Genomic DNA, 25,773 nt, shown 5'->3' on the forward strand with positions numbered 1-25,773 from the left:
GGGGGGGGGGAGGGAGAAAACCGTAGAATGTCCCAGATGGGAGAGGCTTTAGAGATCATTTAGCCCGCCCTCCTCTCTTGACATTGGAGCAAACAAAAGCCCAGAGTGATCTAGAAGCTTGCTTCAGGGCCAATGGACAGTGACCAGCTAATGCAGTCTAGAATTCATGCAGGTATAGTTGTTCAGTTAAAAGCACTTCCCACTCCCCCAACCTGGCCCTCCAGACAGGAGCAATTCCTTTCTGATTTAGGTCAGCCGCCGGATGCACCGTAGGCCACATGACATTTCTTTCAAGCTTCGGATTTTATTTTACAGCTTAGGGAGTTGACTAAAATGTGCTGGCCATCGATAGGACATCCTCCTGATGAAGGTGGGGGGGAAGCTGTATCTAACACTGACTGACAGCCGTCTGTACAGGCCCGCGGCCGTACCCCTCACATGCTTAGGAAGGGACAGGACATGTGCAGGGGCCATTAATGGAGGACTTTGGCCCCTTAGTGGCCCAATGCAGACAAGGATGCTTTATTCAGCCTAATCGATTTTGTGCCAAAAAAAATCAGTGCAGGCTCTAGATAGAGAAGCATTTTCAAATTGCTCTCAATTTGTAAACTAATTGATAGATTAGTCGGTGTTACCTCTGCCTTCCCATTGGTGTTATGAGCATGAGACTCCCCAGGGAGTTAATTAATTCTAAAGCGCGGTCCTTCTGCCTTCCCTGGACATGCCAAGAGCCTCTTAGAAAGGGCCTCAGCTCCAGGAGAAGAGATGAGAAAGGGCAGGAAAAGTACCTGCACTCTGAGCAGGGACACAGCTCCTCCTTTGGTCGTTACGTCCAGCATGGGTCTGTCCCTTTGGCCCAAACCTGAGTGTGACCGTTTCTCTGTTTTTTTCCAAAGAACCCTTCCGTGCTGTCGCTCAACCCCATCCGAGGACCAGAATCGGGAGGCACCATGGTAACCATCACAGGCCATTACCTCGGGGCAGGCAGCAGCGTGGCTGTTTATCTGGGCAACCAGACCTGCGAGTTCTATGGGTGAGATGGGCTCAAAGGAGCACTGGAAGGCTGTACGTGTGAGGCGTGTGCGCGCCTGTTCCAGGCGTGTTCACACAGGTGCCCGCCCCTTTACTCCCACGGTGTGGGCCACGTCCTGGGCCCAAACACCATTCCAGTCCCTGTGAGCAATCCATCCCACTACTCAGTTTATAGCAATATAGACCACTTAGTCAATGTATCTAGGGGCTAGATACTTCTAAAAATAATGAGAACGAGGGCCGTGAGAGCTGCTGATGGGGAAGTTCCCAGAAACTCTCCAGTCACCATCAGGACCCAGCATTCATTAGGTCCCCACTATGGGGACTCGAGAAACATGGAGACTACATGACCTCAGTCCTCAGCAAGCACACAGCCTTATCCTCAGGGCATCTCTTGTGCATGAAAACCTGAACAGCTGCTATTTGCCGGATACTCCGATGAGGCCTTGGGGATATAGAGAATCCTGAGAGAATCCATGGGTGAGAACCCAACGTGCTCAGTATTAGCCAATCATCTCCTCCTCCGGTTATAAACTCCCTAAGGGCAAGGACTGTGTTCACTTCTCTGCATAGTAGGTGCTCAGTGAATACTTACTGAATGACTGACCAGACTCTAAGCACTGGCTAACTAGCCTATTCTAGAAAAATCCAGAAAAGAAAAGATCACCCAAAGCCCACGAAGCCCTGACCCCTGCCCCACATTCTCCAATCCCCTTCTTCAACGTGTTCCCTCCCTCGTCCAACCAGAGTCGGATCTCCAGTAAAAAGAGGCACTGATATACACCGATAAGGGATATGTTCCGTTGTGTAGAGTATGAAGGAACAGAGCATTTTGTGGGCCATACATACCCTCAGGCTGAGGAAAATCGCCTCTGAAGCCAGAGAGCTCTCCTCATTGCCAATGCCTTTCTTTGCAACCCTCTTGCTGTCTTCCTGTCAGGCGGTCAATGAACGAGATCGTGTGTGTCTCACCCCCGTCATCCAACGGACTGGGCCCAGTCCCCGTTTCCGTGAGTGTCGACCGAGCCCGCGTGGATAACAACCTACAGTTCGAGTACATAGATGACCCCCGGGTGCAGCGCATTGAGCCGGAGTGGAGCATTGCCAGGTGAGGCAGAGGTGGGACGGATAACGCCCAGCCGCCACCTGACAGAACCCCTGTCTTGTGAGGGGGCCGGGGTCGAGGTGGTAGCCGTTTGAGAGGGCTTTTAACCTAACCCAGCCTCTGCTTGTTCCCAGTGGCCACACACCCCTGACCATCACAGGCTTCAACCTGGATGTCATTCAGGAGCCAAGGGTCCGAGTCAAGTTTAATGGCAAGGAGTCTGTCAACGTGAGTAACCGCTGGTCCGCCTGGCCCTCCCTATAACCACAGCTCTGCGTCTGGGTTTGCAATGTGATGAGGTCCGTGTTAGCTCCCTCTTCTAACCAGATGCACTGGAGCAGCCGTCTATGGGGGAAGAAAGTTAGTTCAAGACCCTGAGCTTGGAATCATGGCCCCAAACACCTGAACCTTCCAAGGACTCTTGCAATGACAGCATAATCATTTCTCGTCAGAGGGCTAGTATATAAATGTACTGGCTTCTGAGCTTAAGAGAGAGCACAGAAGGGCTCCTGGTTTCATGCTATGTTTGCTTTGAGGTCCCGTAAGAAGCAGTGTGGAAGGGTGAAGAAATGCTGGCTCCAGAGGCAGACACATCTGAATTGGAAGCAGGACGCTGCCCTCCATTAGTCGTACGACCACGTCAAGTCGTTTAACCTCTGTTATCCCCTATTCTCCGCCTGTGTAAATGCTGACGATAAGACTCTCCTCGCCGATCTGTAACGCGAAGCCCTTGGCGGGCACTAGGTTAGCGCTTGATAAACGGCAGTCACCGCGAGCAGCTAGTCCTACCCCGGCTGCGAAGGTGATCAGTCGACCATTTTACTTTACTCCTCGGTGTGGAGCCATGTAACTTAATTTTTTTTCTCTACGGACGTTTGTGGTTTTTAACGAAGTTCCCTATCATAAAAGTAGAATGTCTGAGATGTCGTTACACATTTTTTAGTTAGTTCTGGTGGCTTCCCCCTCAGTCTTGTTAGCCGGTATTCTCTGAAACACTGTTGTATTCGTAATTATAGCCCAGGAGATGCTATTATGGCCATTATTTTTCATATAATTGCTATTATTGCTGCTTTGACCTCAGGGGATTGAGTAGCTGTGATAGAGACAGGAAAGATGGTTCTGTGCCTGCCCTTTTATCCCTGACAGACCCCCCCACATGCTGGAAGCTTCCTTAGGAAACACAGAAAGGCACAAAATGACACAGCATTTGAAGGCAAGTTCTGGAAAAGTTACAGGGATCATCTGGTCCACCCCCCTCGTTGTATAGCTGAGGAAACTAATGCCAGAAAGGAGTAACGGCTTGCCCCCAGCCATGAGGGTAGCTGGAGGCAGAAGCAACCAGATCCCCCCAAAACCTGGACTCTTCATTACCAGACCCCGTGAGATGCTGGTGATCTGGTTATGATGTTCCATCATGGCAGACATCCAGGGATACCCGTATCACACCTTTAGTTTCCACCCTGGTCACAGCTCTTTGGGCCAGGAGAGCACGTGCCTCCTTATCCCAACTGGAGAGCCTGATCCGGGGATAAAAAGACCTATGCTCCCACTCCACTTCCAGACTGAAGCCAGTGTTCCCAGTAGCTCACAGACCACCTTGTCAAACTCCAAGGACTAAGTGGGAGGAAGGAAAACGAGGGGTGGAAATGGGAACAGTGGACTGACACTCAGGAAGGATAAAACCCCTAAATAAATTAGGTACGTGTTTTGAAATAAAGGTTTTACTATTACTCAGGTATGTCAAGGCCAACAGCACAGGAGGCAACTGCCATTGGAAAGATAGTTTGTTATACTCACAGACCCCAAGGGAAGGGGGCTTCCACGCCAAGGGGGACGCACCCGGGGGTGGTCTGGAAGCAGAGGGAGGAAAGGGCACTGTGGCGAGAGCCTTTATTATGGCTTCTGCAGGAAGGAAGCATGAAGGCAAGGTAAACAGGCTTAGGGTTGCCCAGTCCGAATCGTTTTAGCGGCCTCTGGGGCACGGGGGCTGTTCCTGACTGTCCCGTGCCCGGCCTGGTATGATGAGGGATGGGGGATGGGTGCTCAGAGTATGGAAAAGGAGGCGGTCGGGGGTCTGGGCTCCGGACTGATTGGTTTGCATTAGAACACGTGCTCTAGCAGGCAGGTTGTTTGTGGTCTCTAGGCACTGGCTGGTCCTGGGAGGGGGACCCCTCCAGGTCGTAAGGCCCCAGATGTCACAGCAGTAGAAGTACAGGAAGTAAAAGACATGGTCAAGGCAGCACAGAGTACGTATGTGACTGACGAGGTTAACCTCCAAAGCCTGCGGCCTTAGTCCCCATTAAGCCATTTGAAGAGAAGACTGGTCTGGAAAGGCCTTCCCTATACCTGACATCCATCTGCAAAGGCTAAGGTCCTAAGTGTCCTCTGCCCTCACCAGGGTGCCCCTGCAACCCTGGGCAGGAATCTCCCCAGCAGTTTCCCCAGCCCACCCACTGTGCCCTCCGTGTTTCAAGGAGTTAAGTGATAGTTCCTCCCTGTTGAGAGCTGGGGGTCCTCAGGCTCAGTAGTGACCTGCCTGGAGCCTGCAGGCGGACAGGCCTGGAGGAGCCACCTGGATGTGGTCTCTTCATCAAGCCTGGCTCCACAACGGGAAGGTGGTGACCTCTGCCCCCTGCCTTTGCTGTCGGGAGCTCTCTGTCAGGAGCGGTGGGGACAGAAGCACTCTGCCCCCCGCCCCCACAGGCACCTCTTCAGCCCACTGGGTCTACCTCTTGCCTCTGGATTTTGAAGCATCCCCAGTGAGAAGTGAGAAGGGCCAAGGCAAAGGCCGCAAAACCCCCAGGAATTTTGGCAAATAAAGTGCCGATGCAGCACCGGGCAGTTAACGAACAGAGCCTGCTTGTTTGGGAGTGATTTGCTTATTCAGAGAGGAGTCTGGTCTAGGGAGCGCCCCCCCCCCCACCCGCCCAGGCATGCAGCCCTCAGCAGGCTGTTCTAGTGAAACTCTTAAACTCCCTCTGGAAAGTGGGGGTTAACACTTGGACTTGGGGGTCTGACATAATCTCTGTGCCAGGGTCAGCTTCTCTGCGATTTCACACGGGGTCTTGTTTTCGGAACATGAAGCTCGTGTGTGTGTGTGTGTGTGTGTGTGTGTGTGTATGTTGGCCAGACTCACAACACATGTGAACCTGCCAGGACAGCGTGTACTTGAGCAGGCCAAGCTCTCCCAGATGCCCTTGGCTGTTGCTGGGACACCCAGAGCCCCAACCAGGACCGTGCTGAGCGCAAGCCAGGAGGAGAGCGCATGGGAATCGGGTTTTGTCCACATGCCACACGGGGTCCTGTGGTGGTTTCTTCGGTCCGGCCACCGCCCTGGACAGCCCTGGAACTAAACCACCAGAGAAGGGAATGGCGCCGCTCACGCTAAGTAGAGGCCAGCTCAGCTAGGATTTTAGTACAGACACCAGGGTCTACCCAAAAAGGAAGGACATTATGACCTCAGTATCCGTACCCGGGCTACTCCCTTGTGCAGAGTGAGGGGGCGCCTGGCTGTAGAAGAGAGAGATCCTGAACAGAATGCTTCAAGACTTGAAGGATTCTTTTTACTCATCAGTGTATTCAGTAAACATTAACTGAACACCTACTATGTGCTGGCAGAGTGCTCATCTCATGCTACTCCCTGCGCCCAACACATACACACCCTGTCGACACTGCTGTCCTGCTTTGTCCTCAAACTCCCTCCTCCCCAGGCCTTTGCTGCCCTTCCTTCTGCCTGAGACTCGTTGCCCCACCCCTCCCCCTCCTTGTCTAGGAGAGTCCTACTCGTTCTTCAGGTTACATTTCACTTCTTCTGTGCAAGAAAGAGTGTCCCTGAGTCATCCTCAGGCCACGGCCATGCACTCTCTCTCACACACACACCCTCCTACCCTGCCTGGTCCTTGCCCACTGGGCCTTTCACACAGGCACTCATGTATTTAGCGGTGCTCGAACCCCTACTGCAGTCCGGTCCCCATCTGGGACTATGTTATAATGCGTGTTTGGTCATTTGTCTCCTCCTCTGGACGATGACAGTGTCACTAGATGGCCCCAGCTGCTAGCATAGCGGCTGACACAGAACAGGCCGTCAAACAACGTTGGTGAATGAATGAATGAGGTTAACATGTGTGCCCCAGTCTCCCAAATTTCACAGTCCTTTTTCTCAAGGGGCTCACCGTCTAATGAAGACAACCAAGTAATCAGGGGGTGACAAGCCAAAGCAAAGAGAGGGCGGGAGGTGGTATTGTGACCCCCCGCCCCCCACCTCTCACTCGATCTGCATTTAAATGCTGCACTCTGGGCCTCCCAGGTTTGTAAAGTTGTGAACACCACCACCCTAACCTGCCTGGCACCCTCTCTGACCACGGACTACCGGCCCGGCCTGGACACTGTGGAACGGCCAGATGAGTTTGGATTCGTCTTCAATAACGTCCAGTCCTTGCTCATTTACAACGACACCAAGTTCATCTACTACCCCAACCCAACCTTCGAACTGCTCAGCCCTACCGGAGTGTTGGATCAAAAGCCAGGATCCCCCATCATTCTGAAGGTAGGATGGGCAGAGAGCAGTGCCTGGCCCGTGCAGTGATGGTGACAGCCCCCCTCACTCCCGGCCTTTCCTGTTCGCCTCTCTGTGCTCACGGCCTCGCAAAGCTGCCATCTCCCCGAAAAGGGAGCTTGTTTATAGATATTGACCCATCCAGCCATATATCTGGCCCTTGGGATTGTCAAGGAGCACTTTACAATGTTGCTGTTTGTTCTTGTGAGCTTTGGGACGCGAAAGTTCGGCAGCGCCTTGGAAGCAAACACTTGCTTTCATTGACCGCTCCCGTGGCCACCGTAGCCCACGCGCCTATTCCGAGGGGTCACGGTGCCCCGGAACGGTTTGTCCACCTGTTTTGTTACTTTCCTTTATATCCCACGTGCTCTCCTCCAAATGCTCCCTGGTTTGGAGTCTGTCTCTCCTTCCAGTCTTCTTCCCATCCCTTCCTCCCTTGCTTTCTCTCCTCCCCGCATTTTCTCTCTCTTTCTCTGGAAATTGGGGCTGTTTGAAGTTTTCCCCAGAAACTCTGCATGGCTGGCCTTCCCCCTCGGCTGTCATCTCTTTTTTAGGCAGTTAACTCCTGCTTCCCGGCGTCAATTGTTCCTTTTAAGATTACTGTTCTCCCCAGGGCAAAAACCTCTGCCCTCCTGCCTCTGGAGGTGCCAAACTCAACTACACCGTGCTGATTGGAGAGACCCCGTGTGCTGTCACTGTGTCGGAGACACAGCTCCTCTGCGAGCCTCCCAACCTCACGGGGCAGCACAAAGTCATGGTGAGTGAACCCTCTTCCTTTTATGACTCCCCCCCACCTCCTCGCCGTGCAAGCATGATATGTCACAAAGTGAGGCTGTCCCATCTACTTCCTCCATAACCCCTCCTCATCATGTTCCACATTGAGATGGGTAGAAGTTGAGAACCCAAGAAAGGAAAGGGAGATGATAAGCAGGAAGTTGTTTCATGTCCAAGTCTGTACTGTGTGGCCGTGGTCACTCATTGCCCTTTCTGAAACATAAGGATCGATGGCATGCCAGGGCTCTACAGCGTCTGTGTGTGTGCAATGCACAGGTTCACGTGGGCGGGATGGTGTTCTCTCCTGGCTCGGTGAGTGTCATCTCAGACAGCTTGCTGACCCTGCCAGCCATTGTCAGCATCGCGGCGGGCGGCAGCCTCCTGCTCATCATCGTCATCATCGTCCTCATTGCCTACAAGCGGAAGTCTCGAGAAAACGACCTCACTCTCAAGAGGCTCCAGATGCAGATGGACAACCTGGAGTCCCGCGTGGCCCTGGAGTGTAAGGAAGGTAGGTGGAGGCACTGCCTCGCTTCCTGGCCCCATCTTTCGTCACCAGTCCTTTACCACCTCCCGGGAAACAGCTCTTATCGCTATTTCCATCCCTCCCACCCTCAGCCTGTTTTCCCAGAAACTTACTTTGCTTTTAGCATTAGAGAAGTCCCATTAAGAATGCCCAGGGCGAGGCCCCAGGTCTGATCATCTTGTTCCTAGCCTTCCTGAGCCCTGACTCACCTCCCAGTCTGGGAGCCTTTCTCTCCCTTTCGGGGCCTCTGTCTCCCCACAGTCAGAGGCTCCCAGGCTCGGCGGTCGGTTGCTATAGGTCCCCCAGATGGGAATCCGGCTCCTGTTTCTTGCATAGCTGCTCTCAGAGCGTGTGGAGGCAGCAACAGCAGGAGAGGCAAGGGAGCTCTTCACCTGCCTCCGGCCTTATCCCCTCCCCTCCCCCAGGGCTTGTTTTCCACCCGTGCCACAGGCTGAACGCTCTGAAGGCCGCCACTCGCTGGTGGCCTCGGCCGTGGACACACGTGGGAGTAGCGATTGCTTCCTTCCATCTCCCACGCAACCACAGCCTCGAGGTGACACATATACCTGGTGTCCCCTCGGGCTGAGGACCCACCGGGCTCTCTGGGTAAACATTTCAATTAAGAATCAAAACGTTTCTCCCTTTGCTGCAAACATCAGGATCAGGAACAAGCCCTCTGCTGGGTTAAAGGGAAGGGCTGGGCTGGGGCGAGGTGGGGAATGGCTTCTCCGGTGCCAGGGCAGGAGAAGGGCGGGGAGAAGGGCATTAGGCAGACAGACCTGCCACCAAAGGAACGCTCCCCTGTCAGCTGAGGGCCTGATGGCTGGGGCGCCGCAAGGCTGGCTTTGGTGTTCTTAGTTACCTGTGTGTGTGTGTGTGTGTGTTAAAGTACACATAACATCGCATAAAATCTGCCATTTTAACCCTCACTGTCTCCACACCCTAGGGCTCTTCCTTCCAGCTAGGTAGCATTAAGTACATTCACATCCTTATGGAACCACAACCGCCATCCAGAACTTTCTCTTCCTCCCCAGCTGAAACGCTGCATTCATTAAACAGTAACCACGGCCCCCTCCCCACTGGCTGCTGTCAGCCACCATTCTACTTTGTTTCTATGAATTTGACTTCTCTAGGACTCTCATATAAATGGAATCACACGGTATTTGTTCTTTGCGTCTGGTTTACTTCATTAAGCATAATCCATGCTGTGGTACCCATGTGGTTGCAAGTGTCAGAATCTCTTTCCTTTTTTTTTTTTTAACATTTATTCATTTTTGAGTTACAGAGCGTGAGCAGGGGAGGGGCAGAGAGAGGGGGAGACACCGCATCTGAAGTAGGTTCCAGGCTCTGAGCTGTCAGCACAGGGTTCCGGTTTTTCCACATCCTCGTCAACACTCATTGTTGTCCATTTTTCTATTATAGCCATCCTAATGGGCGAGGTCTCATGGTGGTTTTCATGTTCATTTTTGTCCAAGGTCTTTGCATCTTGATTCATTATTCTCTTGTTTGGAAGAAAAGGGGAGGGAGGCTGCCTGTTCTGCGCTTGGCTTCATCCCCTTGGCCGCTGCCTCTCCGCTGTTTCGAGAACCTGCAGCCCCGTGCATGATACAAGTCATGGTGTTCTTCCCTTTTCTTTGTTTTAACAACACTTGTAATACGCAGAAAGAAAAGGCAAAATTAGGCATTGGCAGACAGGAGGAAATGATACAGAAATCTCCCACGTGCCTACCACCTAAGAAGGGAGGCCCGGAGATACCTCACACCTTCTGGAGATGCAACCCAACAACCCTCCTTGTCTCCACACCCCAGGCCTTCACAGACGTCTTCTCCCACCTTTCCCCTCCCCTGCCCCGGGTCGCCCTCCTGAGCCTCCCTGTCTCCTTGCATTTTCATAGCCTTTGCTGAGCTCCAGACAGACATCAATGAGCTGACCAGCGACCTGGACCGCTCTGGAATCCCCTACCTGGATTATCGTACCTATGCTATGCGAGTCCTGTTCCCCGGCATCGAGGACCATCCCGTGCTGCGGGAGCTGGAGGTAACGCCTGCCTCTCTCCCCAAGTCACCCGGCAGGAACGCTGGACCTGGGAAATGCAGATGGGGCCCAATAGCTCAGAGAAAGGTCAGGAGTAAGGAGGAGAAACGGCTTACAACAGCATCCTCCCCCCCCCCCCCACAGGGATGTTTCTCATCAGGCGGATCACGGCCAAGGTGGGGGTGGGGGGGCACCCAGTCTCTTTAGGATGATTCCAGGGGAAGGCTGATTGTCATTTTTTAATTAATGACTAAATTAATTAACTACGATTCTGCCACATTCTCAAATGGATTTAAGGGGGCTTAAGGAAAGACCTCCGATTCTGTGAAGTTTGTTTGCTCATTTGTTGGCTTGTTTTGCCAAAGATAATAAATCAGGGCAGAGAGGATTAAAGGGAGACTAGCAAACCAAGCAAGTCTGATGGAGTATCTCCTGTGATATCCCTGGGACAGGCGGACGGACGGCATCCCCTGCGAGGGCTCTGCCTGGAGCCGACCCCCACAACCGAGGGGGCGGCCAGAGTAGATGGTGGACCTCAGAGCCCAGCCATTCCTACCCCAACGCGGGTGCGGGAGATGGGGCGGGGTGGCTGTAGGCGTCACGGACAGAGTCCTACAGCTCTCGCCATGCAAGACCCTCGGGGAGAGGCCGGGCTAGGAGGCCGGAAGCCTGTCCTCTGAGGGGGCGCCCGTCCCGTCCACCCCAGGTGCAGGGAAATGGGCAGCAGCACGTGGAGAAGGCCCTGAAGCTCTTCGCCCAGCTCATCAACAACAAGGTGTTCCTGCTGACCTTCATCCGCACCCTGGAGCTCCAGCGCAGCTTCTCCATGCGTGACCGCGGCAACGTGGCCTCCCTCATCATGACCGGCCTGCAGGGCCGCCTGGAGTACGCCACCGACGTCCTCAAGCAGCTGCTGTCCGACCTCATCGAGAAGAATCTGGAGAACAAGAACCACCCCAAGCTGCTCCTCCGCAGGTGCGCCCCGCGGCAGGGGGCGGGGAGTGGGGGCCGGGGTCGCAGTGGGCTCGCGGGCCCTGCTAGAGCGGCATGACAGGCTCCCCATCGCAGACATGACACCCACGCGCAGCGGCCTGTGTCCGCGCCTCTCGCGGGGCAGAGTCTGATCTCCCCGTGGCCCCGGGAGGCTGTGTCTGCACCTGCTAAGTGTGAAGGAGGAGCCCAGACCTCGGCTCAGAGCTCGGCTCAAACCCCGGCTCGAACCCCGGCCCTGCCACCTGCTAGCGGTGTGGTCCCGGGCCCATGACGCGGCCTCTCTGCTGTTTATCTTCCTCACTGACAAGATGGCATCAGTAACACTGTCTCCCAGTCTCTGTCCCTCCTTGTGCCTCTAGAGCTGCACTGTCCAGTGTGGTAGCCACACGTGACTATGAATTAAAATGAACTACAACGTGAAATTCCGTTCCTCCGTCGCGCTAGCCACATGCCAAGGGCTCAGTCACCGCATACCGGCCACCATATTGGACAGCGCACTTAGGGAACATTTCCATCCTCGCCGAAGGTTCTGTGGGACAGAGGCTGGCTGGAGATTTGCTGCAGCCTTTCCCTTCCGCGCCCAGTTCCCAGGATCCGAATCACCAGCAGCCACCACAGGCTCCCTCCGCCTTTGCCATTTTTACTGGCAGGAGAGAGGCCTGGAGACCTTGGCATCCATCCCCCAAGGCCACCCTCCCTGGAAGCCCCAGGGAGCAGAGCAGAGCTCCTGAGCCCCTCTGGCAGCAGAGGTTGGAATGCACCATCCCCATTTCTCCACCCTCCTCTTTAGCCTGCTCCCAGCCAGGTCGCAGGCTTCCAGACCCCACGTGGGGTGAGGAGGGAGGAGGAATGGCTTTGTTTTATGAGTTCTGAGCCCCCATCCTGCCAATCTGAGCATTAGAAACTCTCATTAAGAACTGTTGTATTTAAATTAGAGCTAATCTCAGGCACAATGCAGGGAGAGGGTGCTGGGAGGGGCCAGGGGACAAAGCTACAATTTCTTCTGCCATTGTCACTCTCTCCCAGGCCCAGATTGCAGAGCAGCCCTGGCAAATGCCTGGGATTTACGGCAGCCAGAGGGTATAATTTGCACTACATGTAGGGTGTTAAAATACCCCTCGGCATCCCCATCCCCATCACGGAGGGTCTGTTACAGCCGCTTTGTTCCTTCCCCGAGTCCCCAGATCTGCAGCCCAGGTTGGGGGATGGGGAGGGGCGGTGCTTGCAGAAGCAGATCCCCTGTGCGCTGAACACTCATGCACACCGCTCTCCACTTGAGTGGCTGGGATCCACAAGCCCACGCGATAGCAGTAACGACAGCTAATACTTACGGAAGAGTGCTCACGGGTGCCAGGTGCTATTCTTAGTGCTTTACATACTTAACTCATTCAATCCTGATAACAGCCCTGTGGGATAGATATTATCATGGTCCCCATTCAAAGATGGGGAAAACGAACCCAGAGACTGTGGAAATGACTTGCCCGGGGAAATGACTTGCCCGAGGTCACGCAGGCAGTCCGTGGCAGAGTCAGACTTGGAATACTGGCAATCTGATTCTGAGTGGCTGGAGGGGCAGGTACCAGGGTCCTTTGGGGTATGAAAATGGAGTATTTAAGCATGCAAGGAATCCCAGAGGGACAGAGAAACTCAGTTGATCATCCTCAGGCCGGCAGGAAGTAAGGAGAACTGGTCATTGATAGCCCTGTGGAAGGGGGTACCTGGCACCTTCCTATGCAGACCCGTAGTGCCAGTTCCACAGGGAATTGTGGCCCAGAAAGAAGAAGCCTCTGGCCTGAGGTCACACTTCTCGCTCTGGTGTCCTGGCTCCCAGCTCTGCATGCTTTGATGCCCTGTTGCTCTCTTGGGCCACGGTGCGTACAAGCCAGACGACCCCCCTCTCGAGACCCCCCTCCACAAAGGACCGCCCCTCACCCCTTCTCCCTCCCCAGGACAGAGTCTGTGGCTGAGAAGATGCTGACCAATTGGTTTGCCTTCCTCCTGCACAAGTTCCTGAAGGTGAGATTGGGAGCGAGCCGGGACCTAGAGCTGAGAGTAAGATGGGAGGGGGGCTGCTCCAAGCCTGGCCATCGGGGCTTGCAGGGGGACACCTCAGGAGTAAGAACCTGCCTGGCGGGGGTGCTCCAAAGCAAAGCAGGCGTGGGAACATGGCCGGGAGAGGGAGAGGAGGAGACTGGTGCCCCCGCACAGCCCACGCCCTTGCCTGTGCCCACAGGAGTGTGCGGGAGAGCCACTGTTCATGCTCTACTGCGCCATCAAGCAGCAGATGGAGAAGGGTCCCATCGACGCCATCACGGGTGAGGCCCGCTACTCCTTGAGCGAGGACAAGCTCATCCGGCAGCAGATCGAGTACAAGACCCTGGTGAGGAGGCTGGAAACTTAGGGGACACAGCAAACCTCCTGTCTCAGATCCATTCTCTGCCCTCTAAGCACAAAGCCAATCAATAAAGAGGCTAGGATATGGCCTGGGGGCAAGTCTAAGGGGCGTGCCAAGTGTTCCAAGAGTGTGGCAGACATGCCTTTGTTTCCCTTCCCCATCTCAGCTGGTGGGCCTAAAGAGCCCTGTCTGTCTCAGTTTACCCTGGATGATATGGTGGGGGTGGGGGTGAGACCCCCTCCATTAGGTATGGGGAAATTAGCATTATGGGGAAGAATATGAAATTGCTAATTCCTAACATAGAGGCTTTGAGAGGTGGGTAACCATCCCTGGATACATCTGGAGCCATCTCTGAACCCCTAGGATGCCTTGTTCCGGGATTACAGTGGCTCCTAAGCCAACCAGGAACTAGAAAGTGGAGTCCCAATTCTTTGAGAAGGGCAGGGTACCCATGGCTCAGGTTATCATTTGGCAGATGGCAGGAAGGAGAGAGAACCCGAGGCATGGACATTTCTCTTGTAGGGAGGGTAAGTCTTAAAAGGGGAGTAGTCCAAGGGCTTCCTCCCACTCCTTCAAGCTGTCCCTTGAACTCCTATCCTGCTCCCCCTCCGTCGTCACTTGTAGATCCTGAACTGCGTCAACCCCGACAACGAGAACAGTCCCGAGATCCCAGTGAAGGTGCTAAACTGTGACACCATCACGCAGGTCAAGGAGAAGATCCTCGATGCCGTCTATAAGAACGTGCCCTACTCCCAACGGCCAAGGGCTGTTGACATGGACTTGGGTAGGAGGCCTGGGCTTAGAGTGTGTGGGCAAGGGGTAGAAAGTGGCTTCCAGGAGGGCCTTTGGGCCATGGCATGGAATGAGGTGAGAAAATGAGAAGCCCCGTCCTGCATAGGCCCCTCCTGGGGACAGTCCTGCCCCAGGCAAGGGGCCGTAGGAAATACTTCTCCCAGGGCACTGCTTGCTCAGATGTGGCCACCTCTGGTGAAGTCCACACTTCTCCCCAGCTGCCTTGACCCCATGGGGCCCTTGAAGTCTCGAAGCACTATGAGTGGCAACAGCTGGGGTTGCCAGGCCCCTAGAGGAGGCAGGACTGGGTGACTTTGGTTCACAGCCCCCCCTCCGCCCCCTCACCTACACCACCCCCTCCCCCCAGAGTGGCGTCAAGGCCGGATCGCCCGGGTCGTGCTGCAAGACGAAGACATCACCACCAAGATCGAGGGCGATTGGAAGCGGCTGAACACGCTGATGCATTATCAGGTGAGGGCAGGGGCTTTGAGCCGCGACCTTTGGCTCCCCAAAACGTTCCTTTCACTCCAGGGTTTGCTCTCAGGCCCTCAGAAGCCTAGAAGAGATTTTCTCATCTACCCCTTCCTCCTCCCCTCTGAGTATAAAACAGAGATTTTCAGCCATGGCTACCTATGAGAATCACTAGGGAAACTTCTCAAAAAGACGAGTGCCCCGACCCCGCCCCAAGAAACCGACTTAAGTGGTCTGGGTGAGGCTAGACATTTCTATTCTGTGTGTCTCTACCTCCACCGAAAAATGGCATATTGTGAAGTCCTCTGAAAGGACACTGACCGTGGGTACCTGCTGCTTTCTGTCCTCAGCATCTCATCAACGCAGCTTACACTTCTCACTTGCCACGGAGCAAGAAATTGGGTAGACTTGTCTTCCGGGTCTTGCATTCTGCCACTTACTAGCTGGTGTCCTTGGGGAAATTACTTAAGTCCTCTTCTTTCTCATCTGTAAAATGGAGTTCAAAGTGATCCCCGCCCCATAAAGTTGTGTGAAGTCGATTCAGTGCAGTAAAGTGTTCAGCACAGAGGCAGATGCACTGAATGAATGAACAGTCAAAAAAAAAAAAAAAAATTCCAGCAAAAGAACAAAAGATCCAGGAGTATCTATTCCTGCCTCCCCTTCCCTCCCATGGTAACGACTGCTCTCGTGGCTGGGGGTCTCTGTAAGATTAAGCACAGGTAGGCTGGTTGGGACTCAGGAAAAATACTGAAATAGAAGCTGGAAATGAGAGACACCGAGGGAAATTAAACCAACCAGAGGAAGCGCCGCAGGCTGTGAGACCCTAAGGGATTGCCTGATTAATAACATCCTCCCAGGTCCATGCCGCGCACAGGGAGGGTGCGGAGGGACTGGCAGGCACCGGGTTGCCATCAGCCAGGCCACTGGGGGTCCTGAAGGCCAATAGGAGCTGGCTGGGAGGCTCCGACGCACAAAGGAAGCTAGTGGGGGACACTGGGGGCAGCCCCAGAAACGCTCCTCTGCAGGCTCCATCTGCCTTACTGGCCTGCGTAAACTGTGCCGGGTCCCTGACCACACCCAGCCCCAGACAGAGGAAGTGTGGTGTCTGAGAAGAGTAAAGGCTTTTCAAGCTGTATTAAAACCCCTGCTTCTGCACTCACTGGTGGTGTGTGACTCTCACCTCTCAGAACCTGGGCTCCCCATCTGTAAAATGAAGATGACAGCCAGGGCTTGTGAGGGTGGTTGGAAGAATTAGAAATAACGGGTGAGGGACGCGGGAGGCAGACTTATAGCCATTCCCTGTTGATTCCGCCCCCATCCCGCTCACACGGTGCCGATGCGTCCTGTAGAGCACTTGTAATGAGCTGGTTATAACGGCAGAAGAAAGCGCAAAAGAGAATAGCATTGTGCCTTCAAATCATCAGTTTCTCAAGGGCAGGAGTGAGCCCTTTCTTTTCTGTCTGTGATGCCCTGACGGTTGTTCCTGAGCCGTCCGTCCTAAGGCTTCCAATCAGAATGGAATGTTCTGTTCTTACAGTGCTCATCATACAAAGCACTTCCAATTCCCCGATGTCATTTATCATTCATGTATTCATTCGTTCCTCAAATATTTACTGAGCTTTGCCAAGTGCAAGGTACTTCCCACATGCTGGCCCAGAGTGATGAGAAACACCAGCCATCATTCTTCCCTTTGGGAGACTGTGATGATGATGGTGATGCCCATAATAACCACACTAATGCCGATACTTACCGAGTGCCCACTGGGCGCCAGGCACTGCTGTCGGCCTTTTTGTGTCCTGACCCCTTTAAGCCTCATGATACACCTACATGCCATGAGTATCCCCATCGACAAATGAGACGACAGAGACACGGAGAGGTTAACCGGCTTTCCTGATGTCACGTAGCTAGTAAATGGCAGAGCCGAGGTCGGACCCAGCCAAGCATCTTGACCGTGGATTTGCACCGCCTGTCAGTCAAGAGAAAGAACGACCTAGCACTGAAGATGAGAGAGATTTAGTGACGAGACCTGGAACTGAATTGAACTGTGGTCATTCGCGTCACCTTGTGAATCTTCCTTTAGGTGACAACAAACCACACGTGGAGAGCATCATCTGTTCTTCTTGGGAGTATAAACCCCTGCCCCTGCCAGGCTTTCAGAGTATCGTTTCTAGACTGCCAGTTGCAAGGAGAGTTCCTGAAGGACAGAGGTGGAGAGGTTCCCCTCAGTTCCAGACCCGGTACCGATGGTGCGGACCACTGGCAGTCCAGGGAGCCACCCCGGCTGGGGAGTAACGGGGCACTGGAACTTTCCAGATGCTGTAAAGAGCAAAGGGCCCTTCAGCTTTATGCCATCAAGTCAAAGCATCGCCCCCTTGTTACTCTCCCTGGAGTCAAAGGTCCTGGAAGTCCCTCCAGGAGAAAATCTGCATAATCTTAATTAACAAAGAGATGTTAAAAAACTTCCTGGGTTCCCACAGATTTATAGGGAGGGTAAAATTAAACACCACTACTAAAACCGGCTATCAGGGAATCTCGTTAGCACTAATGTTCATTTATAGTTTGACTTCCCAACATTTAATTCTTTTTTGGTGGGAGAGAGGGACTGACAATTTAAGACCCAGAAAGATGGTTTTACGACTGGTGCAGCTATAAATCAAACTTATAAAGTTCATAAAAATTGTTAAAATAAAAAATGGTTTAATAGGAATGTTTTATGGCCCATAACATTATTATAGCTGTTTTATTCCCTCTGCGTTAGGGGTTTAATTGGATCGCCACAATTCTGGGGATTCTCCGTTTTTATTGGATGGAGGGTAATCTTAAATCAAAATGGCCCCAAATGTCTTCAATATGGCTTGTCATTTATCAGCCCTTTCCCTCCAGGCCGGGTGCTGAGCCTGGGTACCCTCACAGAGGACAGAGAGACAAGCCGCCTTTCTCTCTGCCTCCTCGAGAGCAGTTGCCCTGTTGGTGGAACCCCTCAAGGTGGCCCGGGCATTATAGGATCCTGGCCAGAGAAGAAATCAGAGCCAAAAGGGAAAATGGGCTGCAGACCAGTGTGACTTGAAATGAAATCCCAAATTAGGATATAACGAGGAGAACATGTGCTCTGGAGCCTGACAGACCTGGCTACAAAGATGGGCTGTACCATGTATTCATTGTGTGGCTTTGAAGACATTGCTTAGCCCCTCTATGCTTCAATTTCCTCATCTGTAAAATGGTAATAATCATGCAAACTCACGGCGTTGAAGGGAGGCTTCAGTCTAGCCCAGGCTGTCCAATGGAAATATAATGCCAGCCACATGTGTAAATTAAAACTTTTTACTAGCCACGTTTAAAAAGTAGAAATGAGCCGATGAAATTGATGTTAACAATATATCTTCTCTAACCTAATTGATTCTAAGATAAATATGATTTCAACATGGAATCAATATGAAAATTATTAATGAGATAGTTTGTGTTCTTTCATTCATGCTAAGCTATTGAAACCCAGCATATATTATGCATTTATAGCATAATAATTCGTGTTATAGTTTAGACACTTACAATGTATCTCCGTTTGGACTAACTGAAGTTCAAGTGCGCGATTAGCACAGGTGGCGAACAACTACCGTGTTGGACGTATTGGCGAGTAGCAACCATAGTATCTTCAATATCCCTGAACTCCTTGTGCTCTACCCCACGCCTCCTTCGTTACCTTCTAGAAGTACTTGATAATTCACTTTACCGGTTCAACCACACTCTACCTTTCCTACCCTTCTCAGGTGTCAGACAGATCGGTGGTGGCTCTGGTCCCCAAACAGACCTCCTCCTACAACATCCCTGCGTCTGCCAGCATCTCGCGCACATCCATCAGCAGATACGGTGAGGACCTGGAAAGGCAGCCTGGGCAGCCTGGAGGTGGCTTCTGTGATCCACCACGGACCTCTCACCAGCCCTTTGGACGAGCAGGCAGCCCTCGCAGCTGCCCTTGTCCAGTCAAGGACGTTCCCTCATTTCCTTCCCTCCCCGCTAGTGCAGTCATTCCCGGCACGGCTGCGTCCTCAGAGCTGTGGGAGTTGGCGCACCACATGCCCTTCCTTTGACAGCCTGCACCTGCTGAAGGAGGTTGAGGGGCCCAGAATCAGGGAGGCTCCTGGGTGGTGTTTCCCACATGCCAGTCCTTGGTCCAGTCCCAATTTGTACCTGTTGTCCTGGCTGAGTTATTACTAGCCCCCCTTTACTCCCAAAAGGGTCCCAATTTGGCAAGTAATTGACCATCCTGGCCTATCCACCCCCGAGGGCACAAGGGCCCCCAGTGCCTGCTGGGCCATGAGGTTACCTCGCTTCACCCTCTCTTGCTCCATTTCTTCTGGCTTTGTATATGCAGGAAGGCTTTGGGTTTTCCAGCTCAAGGACCGAGTCCAGTGGATCCAAAAATGGCTTAGGCAGTGCCATATTCTAGGCTCCAAGCAAGAAGGACCCATTGACTCCCAAGAGGGAGCATTATAAGTTACAGCTTCTTAGCACCCAGAGTTTCAATCAAAGCCCCTATGAAAATATTCGGCTGACATATTACCTATTGATTATTCTTTGCTGTGCAAGTATCAGGGGAGGAGAGCTCCCATATTTGCAAGGCTGTCTCCAACTCACAGAATTTCCAAACTCCTTTTTATTTTTAATTCGTTTTAATTTTTTTATTTAATTTTTTAAATTTTTTTAAAAGTTTATTTTGAGAGAGAGAGAGAGCGTGCACGCACATGTGCACACGTGCACACACACACAAGCGTGCACGAGTCGGGGAGGAGCAGAGAGAGAGGGAGAGAATGAATCCCAAGCTGTCAACGAGGAGCCTGATGCAGGGCTTGAACTCATGAAACTATGAAATGATGACTTGAGCCGAAATCAAGAGTCGGATGCTTAACCTACTGAGCCACCCAGGTGCCCCTGAATTTTATTTTAAAAGAAAGGGTTTCAGTCTCCTCTGTCATCATGCCAACCAAGGATCCCTACAATAACCCACCAAATATGAAGTCCCAAGGGTCCCCGTCCAATCGCAAGTAGTTTATTCTGAGTGAGTGCAGTAGGCGGGCAGAGATTCTAGAAGGATTCTACAAGCAAGCATGGCGAAATCAGTGTCTCATGGGCCTCCACTGCCCCCTTCTCCTCAGACTCCTCCTTTAGGTACACCGGCAGTCCCGACAGCCTGCGGTCCCGAGCCCCTATGATCACCCCAGACCTGGAGAGTGGGGTTAAGGTGTGGCATCTGGTGAAGAACCATGACCATGGGGACCAGAAGGAGGGTGACCGGGGCAGCAAGATGGTGTCTGAGATCTACTTGACCCGGCTACTGGCCACCAAGGTAACTCCTGCTCTCCCCAACCCGGGAGGTCTCCTTAGAGGGGTATGTCCTGCCCACCCCACCCTCCCACCAGCGTAAGAAGGCTTTCGTGGAGTCTGTGCTTTCAGGGGACCCATTCAGACGATCAGACCCAGGTCCCAGAGCAGGCTTTCCAGAGGATCGGGCCACTGCTGTTTTTCCCCTACCCTTTGGCAACGGTTGCAACAATATCATTGCCCCTGGCCCATCAAGACCACCATTACTCTGCAAAGGAACTGCTCTCTCGGCTCTGGGTGCCTGTACCTTTTAGGAAAAAGTTAGGGTTTTCGTATCGATGTCAGCTGGATATGCCAGCCTCCACCACCACTGCCGTTTCTACCCGCTTTCCGGCCACATCGGGAGGGAAAGCATAAAGGCCTGGACCTGCCAATAATTGGAGAGAAGCCTCCCCCTTCCCCATCCCGTCCCACCTGCCCCCGAGTGCTGATGGAAGTGAGGGGGCCACGGTGCTGGAAGCTGTGATCTAAAAGCCGTCTTGCAGCTTCCCTCGCGGAGAACAAATACGCCTGTAAGGATGGCAATTATGTGGCTCATATTTGCCAGCACAGGTCAGATTTCAAATGCTCTCCACCACAGACCCCACAGAAATGCCGCTGAAATTCTAACGCAGTGGCATCCAGATTGCAGCTCTCAGACTCGCTCCCAAAGATGACATAGAAATACACCCTCGGACCACGTGTCTCCAATTTTGCTTTTGCTAATATGCTGATAAAGAGACGAACACAGGACACCAGAAAAAAGGTTGGACATTTACCTAACCGTCAGAAGTGTTCCTTGAACCTGTCAACTGTGGGATGCAGGCCCGGCCTTGTCCCTGCCCAGAGATCCTCCGTGGGTCAAGGCTGGGCCTGGCTGTCCTTGGATCTGGACCCTTTACCCGCAGCACCCACTCCCAGGCGCCACTGATCCCAGGCCACTGATACCACAAACCTCCTCACTCCTTTCAGTCAGACCCGTTGCCGTCCTGCCAGGAGGCTCATCGTCCTCCAGGCTGTTCCGCAGACACCCTCTCGTCCCAGCGTGCGCCCACCATCCCCTGTGGGCAGCCTGGGCTCCGAGGACTCACGGTCTTCCCGTCCCAACACCCTGTGCCTACGCCCGCCCGGCACGGACACAAGCATACATGTGCCATGTGGCTGCCAGTTGGAGGAGAGGTTCTTCCCAGGAATCTGTAGCCTCTCCAGCCCCTCCCCCCTCCCCGACACCCCCGCAGCCCCCTCCCTCCCCACCCCCCCACCACACGGTCTGCGCAGCCTGGTGCCGCAGACAAATTTCCAAGGCGGGATCAGTCCAAGGCACCATCTGGTCTGCCCGTCTGCTGCCTGCACCCCCACCCTCCCCCACCCTCCCCTTCATACTCTCCCACCGTCCCTCCCCCAGGGCACCCTGCAGAAGTTCGTGGACGACTTGTTTGAGACCTTGTTCAGCACTGTGCACCGGGGCAGCGCCCTCCCCCTGGCCATCAAGTACATGTTTGACTTCCTGGATGAGCAGGCGGACAGACACGGCATCCATGACACAGATGTGCGGCACACCTGGAAAAGCAACTGGTAAGCCCTCGGGGGGCCCAGGGGGAGCTGTGGCCTGGAGAGGCCGCGAGGTGTGGGAGGTGGGACCGGCCCGGACCCGGGAGATGCGGGGAGCCCGTTCCTCGCGGGGCCGGGTACTCTGAGGTTCCTAGAACAAATAGCGCACGTATGCTGCTCTGCATCCCCAACACGGTCCCCGGGCTGCCAGCGCCCAGTGGGGCCCGCCTGGCTTCGGGCCCGGCACCAGGACGCGTGCTTGAGCTCTGCCCTTTCCGGTGGAGATCCTTTCCCAGGGAGCACTTCCTCCCTGACCCTGAGACCTCTGGTTCTCAAGAAAGGATGCTGGAGGAACCTACATAAGGAGCCACCTTTGGACCGAGCTGCACAGCTACAGAGCCAGTCAGCGTCAGGCATTCTGAGGGGGGCAGAACCCACGGCCCTTCCTGAGACGGGGAAGCCCTGAACTGAACATAGACCCCGGGGAGAGAGCTTGCACCTGCTATAGATTTGAGCCCACCAACCGGGAGGATGTCGTTGCAAACTTGATCCCTTAAGGCCAAGTTATTACCCCGGCGCCATGGCTTTCAGGAAGCAGAGGGCAGGGTGTCCTGCAGGCGTGACTCTTCCCTAAGGTAACCTCGGCAGCCAGACCGCGGTGGGACAAGCGGCTCCCGCAGGCCCCTGGCAAAGGACTTTTCTCTCCTCGGTTTTAGACCCGCATCGCCAGCCAAGCTAAGGACTGGCTCTCAGGTCAGACGGGGCCTGGCCAAGAGCCGGAGTCAAAAACCTTCCTCCAGGAAAGAGCACCGAGAGGGGAGAGCGGAGGTCCAGGCATGTGGGTTGGGCAGGCAGCCCGCACAGCTGTCTGGAGTCAGCGATCTCCTCAGAAAACAGAGCCGACACAGATGGGCCCCGGCTGTTATTTGGGAATCAAAAATCCTAGCAACCGGCAAAACACTTTGGAAAAAACCAACCCCCATCCCATATAATCCTTTCTTCTCTGAGATGCGATGGTTGCTGGCCCTCTGGAGCCCGCAGCTTTGATCACAGGATAGTGAAATGGGGAGATTCCGGTGGCCGGTGGTCGCGGGGGAGAAGCCCACGGCGCGCCTCAGCAGGGCAGGCCTTTCGTCTGGATTCCCGGGGGCAGAGCCCTGCCTGTCTCCTCTGCTTTGGAAGACTCCCCAGCCCAGTGCTGCGGTTTCAGGGAAATGAAGAGAAAGTTCTGGATTATCCCCGTCTCTCTGCCTTCTGTTGCCAAACAGGCCCCCGTCATAGAAATGCCCTGCCCTGGGGTTGTGGCAGGAAGAGTCCCCTTCTCCAGACCTCAAACAGCTAATGTCCTAGGAAAGAATATTAGATGCTCCCCAGAGCTGCCAGAGGAAGGGAGAGTGGAAACGATGAGTCACCTCTCGGCCGAGGCAGCTTCTCCTGGCTACAGGACAGTGTCTGATCCCGTCGTCCTTTGAAAGATAAGCAGAAATCGTAATGGAAGTGTTTGGAGTGGGCAAAGTTGCCCTTCCCAAGACTTGGCATGACTGAGGCGTTTGGGAAAGTCTGGGGCGCTTGAGGGTCAAGAGAAGATGAAGGAGAGAAGAAAGGTAGGCTGGATTTCTGGACCGCCGTCTCAGGCCAGAAGGACAAGCCCGGGAACAAAGCTCACTCACACAGGAGCCCGGGAGTTAAGGCCCTGCGGGCAGCTGGAAGACAAGACGAAGCTGGAAAAGGCACAGAAACAGCAGCTGTTCTGATTTTGAAGGGGAATAAATGGGCTTTTCCTCCTTATGGCCTCAGGAGCAGAGAAAACTCATTCTCCTCTGACTGTAACTTCCCAAGCCGCAGAAGGAACACTCCTAACGACTGATCAGTTCCTCTTGGGGTGGGAAAACGCTGAGCTACACTGAGTCGTTCCCAGCATGCCCACAATGGCCTCCTCTCCTCCCTCTGCCCCTGCCCAGATAGAGGAGAGCCCTGGGGAGAGCCCTGAAAGAGGCGCCCCCTGGGGGGCCCACTCCTCAGCCCCACCCACCGGGCCTGGCCTGCCCTGGGAAGTGGCGCAGGGGGCCAGGCTGGGCAGGAGTGCAGGTGGCGCCCTTTGTGGGGCTCCGAGGCAGCGCCTGGGGCTGCTGGCTGCGTCCTTCCGGATGACGGCCATGGCACTGTGTAAAGGGACTCCAGGAGTCTGGGGGCTTTGTTCGAAGCTCTGAGAAAACCGTGCAGTTCTCTGTACTTAGGCTTCCCTGGGGGCCTGGGAGACTTTGGCAAAGGCTGCCGGGAGGGAACAGAACCCACCTCCGTCTAGCTACCTCTCGGTAGGGATCAGGGTCGCCCCCCCCCCCCCCCCCCCGTTCGGGTACAATGGCGCCTCTCCGCTTCTCCCAGGGTCAAGAATCAGGCTAAATTAGCAGCCCTGGCTGGCCCAGTCCTCTGTGATTACATTCCCTTGCCCTTGGGAGAGAGAGGTTTCACTTGCAGAAGGAGGAGAGGAGTGTTAGTGGACGACACCAGGGGCACGGCGGAGGCTCGGCCCTCAGGGTCCCTTCTGCCTTTACCCACAGCCTCCCTCTGCGCTTCTGGGTGAACGTGATCAAGAACCCCCAGTTTGTATTCGACATCCACAAGGGCAGCATCACGGACGCCTGCCTGTCCGTGGTGGCCCAGACTTTCATGGACTCCTGCTCCACGTCAGAGCACCGGCTGGGCAAGGACTCCCCCTCCAACAAGCTGCTCTATGCCAAGGACATCCCCAGCTACAAGAGCTGGGTGGAGAGGTCAGTAGCTTCCCTGGGACAGGCCCACACCCCTGCCTGTCTGCTCCATTCCCCACGCTGTGGGCTTCACTGAGGACTCACAACCGTGTTTGAGGTACCTTCGGATCTCAGGTTCCCCTCCTTCCCCCTTGTCCAAGCTTTCTGGTAGAGGAAGGAGGGGAAGCCCTGTGCCCTTGGAGCTCAGATCATTATCATTCTGATTACCTGTTATTGAGCACATGTTAAGCAACCAGTCCCGTGATAAAGATTTTTTATGCATCATCTCATGATAATATCCAACAGAGTGGCAAAGTAAGTATTATTGTCATCGCCATTTGACTAATGAGGAAATTGAGGTACAGAGAGGCTTAGTAACTTGCCCAAGGTCACCCAGCTAGCAGGGAGTAGAGCTGGGATTGGAATACAAGGAGTCTGGTTGGAGTCTGGTCAGAGTCTGGGCTTTTATGCATTCTGGGGTGCATAAAATGCATTATCCCACTATAGTGGGAGCTCAGAGCTGGATGGAGTCTGGCCTCCTGAGCAACAGTCTCCAGGCCTCGCCCTTAGCTTGAGGCAAGAGGCCAGAGGAAACACATCAAAAGAGACATTGGAGGCAGGAGTAACTGGGGACATCCAGTGCTCTCAGGGGCCCGAGGTCAGAGTAGTGTAGGCAAATGTGTGCCAGGTCCCCGTTACGGAGTCTGTCCTCTCTATGGCAGATACTACGCAGACATTGCCAAGCTCCCCGCCATCAGTGACCAGGACATGAACGCCTACCTCGCTGAGCAGTCCCGTCTGCATGCTGTGGAGTTCAACATGTTGAGTGCCCTCAATGAGATCTACTCCTACGTCAGCAAATATAGTGAAGAGGTAAGGCAGGGCCCTGGAGGGGACAGAGACTGACACGCAGCCAGAAAGGCAGTTAAACAGAACGCCTGGTCCAGCCGCTAAGTAACAGCGACAGAGGGTAGTTTAGAGAAAACACTCATGGAATCAAAAACCCATGAGCTCAAAAACCATTACCATTCCCTTAGAAGGTAGCCTTATCGTCTCCAACTCATCCAATGCTTTCTTACACATTCCATTGTCTTTCACTCTTTGGTAACATAATAAACAAGACTTTGATGATGTAATTATTTTTCCTTTCAAAGTGTTGGACAATTAATTTCATTCCTTCTTAAACAGTGAATCAGGCTATTCTTTGCACTTGGGCACATCCGTCAGTTACATTTTAGGTACGCAGGTGGACCTTAACATGAGGAGAGGTTGAATGAGACAGCTTCAGAGGATTTACAAGACCTGCATTGACACTGTACCTGAGATTAGCATTAGTAATAATAATAATAATGATAACGATAATAGCTAACACTTAGCACTTCGTCGTATATGCCAAATATTGTTTTATTTCTTTGAAAAAAATTTTTTTACATTTATTC

General features: G+C 53.7%; 1 protein-coding gene across 1 annotated transcript in view; it reads left to right on the top strand.

Moving 5' to 3' along the window:
- PLXNA2 (plexin A2) overlaps positions 1–25,773 on the top strand; it is a 113,278-nt gene that overhangs the window by 84,632 nt on the left and 2,873 nt on the right. Inside the window, exons 12-28 of the mRNA XM_049634232.1 lie at positions 897–1,033; positions 1,973–2,140; positions 2,272–2,365; positions 6,444–6,683; positions 7,306–7,449; positions 7,743–7,977; positions 9,888–10,030; positions 10,734–11,002; positions 12,970–13,036; positions 13,254–13,400; positions 14,040–14,199; positions 14,575–14,678; positions 18,443–18,542; positions 19,829–20,019; positions 21,439–21,608; positions 24,146–24,358; positions 25,057–25,207. Of these exons, the coding sequence (XP_049490189.1) occupies positions 897–1,033; positions 1,973–2,140; positions 2,272–2,365; positions 6,444–6,683; positions 7,306–7,449; positions 7,743–7,977; positions 9,888–10,030; positions 10,734–11,002; positions 12,970–13,036; positions 13,254–13,400; positions 14,040–14,199; positions 14,575–14,678; positions 18,443–18,542; positions 19,829–20,019; positions 21,439–21,608; positions 24,146–24,358; positions 25,057–25,207 (2,733 nt within the window). The remainder of the gene's footprint in view (positions 1–896; positions 1,034–1,972; positions 2,141–2,271; positions 2,366–6,443; positions 6,684–7,305; positions 7,450–7,742; positions 7,978–9,887; positions 10,031–10,733; positions 11,003–12,969; positions 13,037–13,253; positions 13,401–14,039; positions 14,200–14,574; positions 14,679–18,442; positions 18,543–19,828; positions 20,020–21,438; positions 21,609–24,145; positions 24,359–25,056; positions 25,208–25,773) is intronic.

Source organism: Panthera uncia, chromosome F1 (genome assembly GCF_023721935.1).
Source record: "Panthera uncia isolate 11264 chromosome F1, Puncia_PCG_1.0, whole genome shotgun sequence".
Lineage (NCBI taxonomy): Eukaryota > Metazoa > Chordata > Mammalia > Carnivora > Felidae > Panthera > Panthera uncia.